This window comes from Xenopus laevis, chromosome 8S (assembly GCF_017654675.1).
Source record: "Xenopus laevis strain J_2021 chromosome 8S, Xenopus_laevis_v10.1, whole genome shotgun sequence".
NCBI classification, from domain to species: Eukaryota; Metazoa; Chordata; class Amphibia; order Anura; family Pipidae; genus Xenopus; species Xenopus laevis.
Genome location: NC_054386.1, coordinates 37,903,075 through 37,913,181, shown reverse-complemented (window position 1 = coordinate 37,913,181; position 10,107 = coordinate 37,903,075). Strand labels below are relative to the sequence as shown.

Below are 10,107 nucleotides of genomic sequence, written 5' to 3'. Positions count from 1 at the left end.
TGTGGTTGGGCAGCACGCCGCCCCCCTAAAATCCTGCCGCCCTAGGCTGGGCCTAGGTGGCTTTTCAACAAATCCAGGCCTGGAGGCCAAAGTCAGGCTGAAGAAGGCTGCGGATGGGGAGAATGGAGGCTAAAGTTCAGCCCGAACCCACCCGAGGACGTACTGCGAAAGTCGGCCTGAACCCACACGACCTGCAGGTGAACCCGCTGGCATCAAGACGGCCCACACATCACTATTATATAGACACGGGGGGAAAACCTGGTGTACCCCGGTGACCTATTCTCCTGCCCAGAATGTAGCCACTCCCTTGCTGGTCTGGTAGCAGCAAATTAAGGAGGAACAATCACAAGGGTGGGGCGCTAGATAAGACACTGCGTTTAGGGAAGAGGGCCCTTCAATCACAGTCCTGGTGGGGCCCAGTTGGACCCTGCATTAGTCTCTACATGGACTTGTCTTGAAAAAGGGCTATTAATTGGATTAAAAGATTACTAGTGAAATGGGGTCTTATGATTTATAGTAAATCAGCAGAAAGAGGGATCATTTGTTGCACCCCTTCAGATGGGAAGTAGGAAAGCTGGTCCAATTATTTTTGGTCTGTGACATTTTGGGGGGGGGCTGTTAGGAGGCTTGACCTTGGGCCACACTAGTAACTGGGTGAACTTTCCAGATTTTGTTACCAAGGTGAAGATTTGAGAGATAAAGGACAGATAGAAAGTGTTTGTGGAGAGCAACAGGGGCAGGCAGGGGTGTCGTTTTCACGAGGGAGTGTCAGGGTGGGAGGAGGCAAAGCGAAGGGAGAGCGAGAGAGACTGCTGGGTGTGTCAGTCTGAGGGAGAGAGAGGAAGAGACGGGCTCCCAGCAGCAACAGGAGGTAAAGCCGTGTGTCTGTTTGTCTGTGTGTGGGACATAGATAACGCAAGAGATGGCACTGCGTGGGTGGGAACGAGGCTGCCACTGTAGGCCATGTATATAATGTGCGGGAATGTGTAGTAGGGACGCGTTCTCTAGCAATGATTTCAGCTGGATTTAGTGAGACACTTTTTGTCTGTATAATATGGAAAATGAATTCCTGTTGGGCTGCCAGCAAATATCAACTGGAGGGGGGAGAGAAGGGGCCAGACAGTGAGACAAGCTGGGTGTGGAGGTCCGACGCATAGCGCACTCTGAGAGACAGCCGACCCTCTGACTCCCTTTCCTCCCAGTCTGTCTCATAACTTAAATTCGTCACCACTACCTGTCACTTTCCCACAAGAGAGCTGCCCCGTAGTCATGACAACTTATTTGCCCTCCTCCGCCCCAACAGGCTGTCGGGTCTGTGCCAAGCCATGGGCAGCCTTTACGTTAATGCTGCAGGAAGATGGTGGGAGATGTAGTGTCAGCGTGTTTGGCCCCACTCTCTCCTGCATTCTTACAGCTTATTAATAATAATACTGGAACTGCTGCCCCCCGACATCCTGACAAGATCCGTGTCATTTCTAGGCTTCATGTGTCACATGTGTGTGTCTTTACTTCAGCCTCAACTATTCTCTAACTGTCACTTTCCCCATCACTGTATTAAGCAATGCCACACAAAACTCCCATGCCATTGTTTCTCTTCTCCCATGCCCGTCAATGCCATTTTACTGATTATCCCTCCCTTGACAGCTCATGCTCTCCTCCTAAACCCCCCCCCTTGTTTCACACCCCTCTTTCTCTTTGCAGTGATCACCAATCCCTCCTCCCTGTCCTCCTCCCTCACACCCTCTGATTTCAGCAGCCTGTGCCTCTAATCTCAGCTGCTTGTCTCTCTCCAGTAGGACCTGCCACTCTCTCGGCCGGGCCATGGGGGATGTCATATCCAGTCACCTGGACGAGAGCCGGCGCAACTACATCACAGGTAAGGTCACCTACTTATAAAGCCTTTCCCTGTCACCTGGACTTGTCCCTCCACCACACCATGTTGCAAGTTCTTTCTATCCTGGACTGCTAGCAGGGTCTTTGGAGGGTGCTGTGCAGAGGAGCTAATAATCTCTTTATGTTCTGTTGTATATGTATTCAAATGGAGCATGATGGTAGGAAAGTCTGGCAAGTTTCTGTGGCAGATGCTCTCTGGGAAAGATCTACATTTTAGGAAATGCTTAGTGCACTGGCATAGGGGACAACTGCGAGCAGTTTCTTTGTAGACTTAAGCTGGCCACAGACGCAAAGATCCGATCGTACGAATCAATATATGATCAGACTTTCCCATCTCCCCACCTGTCACTAACCATTCAGATCAAAGTCTTGCCATTCCGACCAAATAAAGTAGTTAAAGAACAAATCAGCCGATGTTCTGCCCCTGACAGCAATCGTACGATAGACAAAGCTAGTGACAGTCTCTCACTGAAAATCGTACGATCGTCAATACACGCAGAGATATTTTCGGCAGCTGACAGAAATTTCCTAACCTGTCCGATCGACCAAACGACTGATCTCCGCCGGACGAAAAATGACGGTACTCTCCACACGTTCCGAAAATCGTACGAATCCTCGATTCGTACGATGAGATCTTTAGGTCTATGGCCATCTTTAGATAGCAATTGTCTGGACCCTGACTGCACAATTGTGGCCCAGGTGATTTTTGTTGTTTGTTTTGCCACTAGCTGAATATCTGTCTCAGCTCAGGACCAATGCCCCATATAGTAGTGAAAAATTGCCCCCCTGGACTGCTCATGGGTTCATTGTCATTTCAAAATATGTAAGTGCACAGGAGATTGACTTGAGATGAATGGGAAGCCATTTCCATGGAGCTACTATTATTGTATTGTAAAACTGTATAGAGTGTCGTATAGAATATAAATAAATATTTACATTGGTTCATACAAATACCTTATTGGTAATATTTACTTTGTGCTGTTCAAATATAGTTGGCTACAGTTCCATGCAAATGGCACCCAAATTTCTCCTCATGTGGGCATCATCCTTTTATGGCTCCTCTTCACTTCTTTATCTTCCAATGCATTGTTTTCTCTTGGTACACCTGGTGTCCATAGTACAGAGATTATCAGTTGGGATTGTCCACCCAACATATCAATACTGAAAATTCTGTCTGTATGTGTATGGCCAGCTTGATCTACAGAATCTCTTCTGCAATGTGTGTAACAGCTCAAGAGGCAATTGAAGGGGAGTATCAATCAGAACAGCTGGACGAGCAAAGAGCAAAATTTGAGACCCTATGTAAACATATATATAATTGAAAGTTAAATGAGCTAATATCCCCCACTCTAAGAAATGTGCTGCTGACCAAGCTAATCTGTCAAAAGGATAGATGGCTGGGATTGGTGATGGGGGGCAGGGGCACACAGGCAGATTTGGAAAAATTTAGTCGGCGGCGACTAATCGCCTCTTCTGCCTGGTGACAATCTCCCCGAACTGCCTTCCGCCTGCTTAAAATGAAAAATCGCCTGCACCAATGCACTCGCGGCGCTTAGATTTCCGAAGTCGGCCAAAGTTTCCTTGACGCTGGTGATTTTTCATTTTATGCAGGCGGAAGGCAGTTCAGGGAGATTGTCGCCCAGCAGAAGAGGCGATTAGTCGCCAGGCGACTATATCTCCACGAATCTGCCCCTGCCCTAAAGGTGGGCATACACGCACTGATATTATCGTACAAAACAAATTTTCATATGATGTTCGGTGCGTGTTTGTGGGACACGAGCCGACCAATATCTGCAGTGTAAATTGGTGAGAATAATTTTATCATTAAAGGGGAAACCATTGTGAAAATACAATGTGTTTGCTTGTGACTGAAGACAATGAGTTGCTTTGTGTGGAGTCGTTTTGGGAAAACAAAATTATTTTCTTTTACTCACTTATTGTGTATTTACTGGTACATCTTAACTGGACCGCAGGACCTCTGCAGGGACCCTATGATATATAAATAACCATAATTTCCCTTGTTATGCGAGACAAAATAACATGTATGAAAAGATCCTTTTCAAGTTCTGATAACCCAGGTGGAAAAATACTAGGGTGTGCCCTAGTTAACCTTAGAGTCAGCACTTTATGTTACCAACAAACTTGATAAAAAAGACAGCAGTTGTTGCAGTGAGAGATATCTCGGAGAGTGGGGTACTGACATGTGACAGTAACTGTAGGTAGGTGGTCACGTTATTCACATATACAAGGCTCTCGAGGCCAAAACACAAGGAACACAACCAGAATGTGAAACTGTAGGCACGATGACAGCAGGAAGGAGGTGAGAAAAAAAAGGACAGGGAATTAAATGAGCATGAGTTTATGTACCAAGAATGGGGGAGTGGTGAACAGTCTACATGTTTTCTGCAGGCATTAGTGCTTGGATTTTGGGTTGATCCCTGTACTTTTTAGGGTGGGTCTCTGACTCCACGATACTCCGTTATTATGCTCATTTTTTTTTTTTTAAACAAGGTTTATTACTGGTTCTAAACCAAGTCTAACATGGGTTCTTTGTTGTAACATCATAACATCTAGAAATCTGTCGAAAGCTTTTAGCTACTCATAGGAAGAATCAATGAGAAAATACTGTAGGTCACTTAAAGGAGAAGGAAAGGTTAAAACTAAGTAAGCCTTATCAGAAAGTTCCATCTAAATATACCAATAAACCCCCAAAGTAATGTTGTTTTGAGTCCCCTGTCAAAAGAAACACCACATTTCTTTCCTTCTATTGTGTACACATGGGCTTCTGTATCAGACTTCCTGCCTTCAGCTTAAACCTCATTGCCCTGGGCAAGAGCATGCTCAGTTTGCTCCTCTCCCCCACCCCCTCCCTTCTCTACTGTAATCTGAGCCCAGAGCAGGGAGAGACTCAGGCAGGAAGTGATGTCACACCACATTAATACTGCAGCTCCTATTCTAAACAAACAGAGAGTTTCTGGAGCTTTTTACTCAGGTATGGTAAAACATTCTACAGAACAAATATAGCATTCTAGGTTGCACTATTGCAGCTAATCTATTGGCAATAAAATGCCTCCGTAGCTTTCCTTCTCCTTTAAGCAAATTTAGAAGACAAAAAGATTGTTAAAGAGGTCACAGCAGGGTTGGACGGGGCTGCTGGAACACTGGGAGAAATCCTGGTAGGCCTCGGTTTTCGTGAGTTTGAGGTTTATCGTGGGGATGGTTAACAACAGGCATGGTTGTTTTTTTTGTTGGGGTAGTTGGTCCTTGGGTGACAGCCCAGTGGGCTCCAAACGTCCTAGCCCAATACTGACAGAACCCCTTTAAGCAGGGGAGAAAGGTTATTTTAGTTTTTAGTCCTACAGTTTTGATGGGCAAGTCTTGGGGTTTTAATGTATCCAAACCTGTTTTGCATATGCTCAGAACAAATGGTCTGTAATGAAACCACAGCTGGTTCCTAGGATCTGCCCGGTACATTTAAATGCTGTTTGACTGGCCCCTAACTGTGAATGTTCTTTAAAAATTGAGGTGTGGGGAGGAAGATGTTTTCACATACCTGAGGAGAAATAGAACTTTCTTTTTTAAATAGCCTACATTCTTCCAAGTTCACCCTACCTTTACACACTGGTTTTTTTTTAGCTGAGGGCAGATAATATACTGGTTATTGTGTGGATTTTTTAAAATAAAGGCACAATATAATTCCATCAGTTAATAACCAATTAATTTGGATATTTGAGACCCTATATCAATAGGACATGTGGGACCTTCTTGTTAACTGGGAACTGAAATGGCAAAGAAAATCTTTTTATTGTATTTGGACGCCTTCCTGCCTGTCTGATGCTGGCTGCATTGTGTAGCTGATGGGTCCTACAATTGGATGGGAGAAGATGGAGGTTTTCAAGCTTGGATATACAGGTGCTGAAGGTGTGGAGATGGTCCTATCTCGACAGGGCTACATGCAGGGCTGCATTTACATAGCGTGGGGCCCTAGGCCTGCTGTCATTCGTCACCCCGTCATGTCCCTTTTATTCGCTCAAATTTTCATCATCTAGACCGGAGCAATGGTGATTGAAGCATGGGCAATTTGAAAAACTATTATATCTCATGTGCATCCCCAATGTTTCTAAAACCCTGCCACCCCAGACTGGGCCTTGGTGGCCTCTCCACAAATCCGGGCCTGGCTACATGATCTTACATAGTTGGGTGGTCATGTCACAGATTTTCCAGTGTATAAGGGTAACCATTGCAAAGAGAGAAAACAATATCACGGGAATTACACACATCCAGTAGATTTTGAGAATAATAGAAGCTATGGGACTTCATCGTGTTTCATGGATTCCATACCATCAGGAGGGGCACATGTGGATTCCAGCATGTTTAATCAATTCTTTAGTAAAGACATTTGGGAAAGGCCAGGCTGAGGTAACACTTTCCAATTAAATGCGTGACGTTCCAAGGATATAATAATGAAGGGTATTCACTACAAGGAAAAACAGTAAACAGAGAAATCTGCTTGGCTTTCACAAGGAGACTAATTAAGTTTGCTGGGAGGGAGAGTGACATGGGTTTTAAAGGAACCTTGTTAAAGAGGTCAGAATCTGGAGGTCAGGCTTATCAGGACCTTGTAAGTAACTTTTTAAAGCTGTAAATACTTTCAGTGTTTTTCCTTGAGTAATGAGGGGGTTAGGCAAAAAAAAAGTATTTTTTTTTTACTCTAAAGTGTACCACGTATTCACTGTGAGATTTTGGAGGGAGGAGAAAAGGGGAGAGGAGGAGGGAGCTGAATATTTCCAAGGGTTAAGGCAGGATGCAGAGTACGGAAATGCAGAGGGTATGGGGGGGGGGGGGTACCAGTGGTGCATAGTTCTGCGTAGACCATTAAGTACTGTGAGACAAAAAAAAGAAAATAGAAAGGAATTCTTAATCGTTTTGCTGAGCAGTGTCGATAAACCTTTAGGGAAATACATGAAGGAATTTTGTTGGCGTATAGACCTTTAAGCAATAAATGTGAAGGAATTTTGTGTTGCATCAAGTGCAGCCAATCTTTCAAACAGATCATCATCATTTATTTATATAGTGCCGACAAGTTACGCACCAAATCAGTGGCATAAGTACAGGGAAAGTTGGGCGTGTGACTGCACGAGGACCACTCTGCCCTCCATGGAGCCAAACAGCTGGGGTTGCCATCTGACCGGTGAAAAATTATGCTTCATATCAGTTATATTCAGTGTCGGCTGGCCAACCGGGATACCAGGAAAACTCCCGGTGGGCCCAGGTGTCAGTGGGCCCTCTTGCTTCTAACAATTTAACCTATTTCATAGTCATTCCCTATTTCTTTATGGTAAAAAAAATAATAATGGAAGAATAAAGTATAGTAAGTAGATTAAAAAGACTAGGAGAGGCGGATTAATAGTTTGGGAAGTGGGCCCATGGTCATGGTTTACTGGTTGGCCCACCATCTAAAGTTTTCTGGTGGGCCCTTGGCATTTCAGTCCGACTCTGGTTATATTAATAGGTAAGAAAAATAAAAACTATCATGGAGACCCGCCCTTAAAAGCTCAGAGACCCATTTTTGGATCTGAACCCCATAGGTTAAGCACCTATTAAGTAATAGGGATTTATATATCTACTGTAAGCACCATTTATCTTTCAGAGGCTATTTATTTGCCTTGTGTGTTATAGATATATATATTTTTTGCAGGGCGTGAAAGAGCTCGCTATGATAATATCAATATCAAGTTTCAGTAGCAATCCTTACTTCCTGCGAATTTTAGACTGAAAAACCACATGTTCTAGATTTGTGGTGTAGGGTGTGATCAAGGAGTTAACGCTGGGAAGCTTGTATGTATGGAATTAATACTGTTTTAATGTTTCACGTAAAGTAAATAGAATTACATATTTCTGCATTCCAGGACCCTGCCCCCCCCAGTGGATGTGGCTATTACTCATGCTTCTTGATAATTTAGGAATTATGTCAGCATTAATTCACATCTTTTGATAGCCCTAGCCGAAGGACAGAGGAAATGGGTTGGCTTCTTCTAGAAAGGGGACATCTGCTTTGTAGGAAAAGTAATGCAATCTAAATCCAAATAAACATGTGTAATTGGATGTCCCCCGTGTTCCTCTGGCCTTGGGATTACATTGTTGGTTGTCCAATAAGAAAGACCAACCAAAGTCGTATTAACCTCTGTCTCCATTGAGTTATTTGACCTATTCATTTTTTTGGATCAGTCCAAATTGTCCATATATGTGCTAGCCAATATAAACTGGTTATTTATGGCCAGCGGCTTATTGGGGGCTCATATTGTGCCCTTCCAATAGCCTGCCAACCAATACCTGCCTAAAACTCATCCATATATCTATTTGATAATCCAGTTAGACAAGGAACATGTTGCTGTATTGAGCCCCTTGGAAAGTCCTGCATGACCCATCTGGTCAAAAATCATTCGTTGATCAGGCTGGTTTTAAAACTCCTGTTATTGGAGGATGGTAACAGCAAGTTGATGCATTCCTCTCCCAGTGGGTTCTGTTGGCCCAGGGACAATGATTGTATCATCCTGATGATGGCTCAGCCTTTTAGTGACCCAAATTGGAATAAAAGTGTCTGTTCAGCTCTAGACTAATAACCATTTCACAGTTCTTTAAGATGTTTGGTAAATTATTAAATAAAGGAGAAGCAGGTGAATTGGTATCCACCTGTAGATATTGAGCTTGTGACCAGTAGATCATAGCAGGCCAGCACTGTCTATTCAGAATTCAGAGTAGGACTGGGGGGTCTGGGCCAACAGGGGCTGCCACTTTGGTGGTCAGTACTCCTCCCACCACCCCCATGGGCCCCCTGTCCCAGTCCTAAGCAAGGTCCCCCCAACTTCTCTATTATGTGACCACAATCGGGCAGGGGGGGTATTGCACATTAACAGCAGGAGTCAGGCCATAGGGAGTGTGTCTGGGCTGGGGCCCACTGGGTCTTTTCCCAGTGTCCCGCTGGCCCAGTCTGACCCAGTTACATAAATCATGCTTCTGGCTATTTCCCATTGATCAGATTGAATGGGCATAAATCTTTTCAACTTTACAAAGATTTGTGTTTTCCTTCATTGAAATGAAGATTCCATGGTAATGTAATACTTCATAAACGATAATACAATAACTGAATGGGATCGTATACCCCCTTGTTCAACACTGAGTGCAATGAATAGGGCTTGGACTGAACATGCTGTACTTTTTGCTTGTTTTAATAAGTCTATGGTTATTCTTAAACAAAACGGAGAAGATACTCCATGTTTAGTCTTTGTGCGGTAGGTCATAAGATTGCCATTGCACAGATTACCCCCCTGCTAAAAAACAGTCACAGCAAAGGGTCCTATGTCAAAAGGTACATTCCCCAGCATTTGAAGCACTCACGGTTTCTGTGTATGGACACCGGTCTGCTCAAAGGTTAATGAACTCACTGTACTTCATTAAAAGTACATTCACTTTACTGCACAAATATCCAATGTCATTGAAAGTCACTGGTGGCACTGTCATTAGCACACCCTCTCTCCAACCCCCCCCCCCTCGTACAGTATTATACAGCAATGCACTAAATCATGGCTCTTGTTTTAGTGTAAACTGCCTGTATTTGTTTTCTAAGTCCTTCAGATATTTGGAGGAGATGACATTGTAGATTTAGGTCACAAGTCCCAACGCAAAGGGTGATACAATGGTGCCTGTGTAACAGTAAAGCATTGTAGGTGTGCATTGTAAAGCTGTCACATTTTACTAGAATGTTGATAGTGGTTTCCCCCATCAGATTTGTGGGCTTGTACTACTTGTATCCCCCAACTGGAGTGTGGGCAGCATAGATTTTGTAGGAGCATTTTCTGGCTCAAACAATATCTCTTCCCCATTTTTTTTTTTTTAGCTCACACTTAAGCTGGCCATAGATGTAAAGATTTTTACAAGATCAGATCCTCATCGTGAGACCACGATTTTCTTGGAACGATCGTACAATCGTACGAATTGACCATCAACTAAAAAGACCAATTTGCCAGGAAAACAAAGGGGAGCTGCCTGCTTGGCCCTGCAAACATAGATAGATTGCACTGGGACCGACAAAGATTGTTTAACCTGGCCGATCAATTTCCTGACAGATGTCGGCCGAAAAATCGTAAGATGTTCGAATCCCACTAACCGCACGATAATTACTAAGGATTGGTTGGACTTCGCTAAATTGGTCGT

At 44.0% G+C, this 10,107-nt stretch overlaps 1 protein-coding gene across 2 annotated transcripts in view; it reads left to right on the top strand.

Moving 5' to 3' along the window:
* Positions 1–724: 724 nt before the first annotated feature.
* The window catches only part of niban2.S (niban apoptosis regulator 2 S homeolog), a 39,838-nt gene continuing 30,455 nt past the window's right edge, over positions 725–10,107 (top strand). Inside the window, exons 1-2 of one of the 2 annotated variants that reach the window (XM_018231988.2) lie at positions 725–871; positions 1,797–1,876. In XM_018231988.2, coding sequence (XP_018087477.1) covers positions 1,822–1,876 — 55 coding nt within the window. In that variant the 5' untranslated portion in view covers positions 725–871; positions 1,797–1,821. 2 annotated transcript variants of the gene reach the window in all.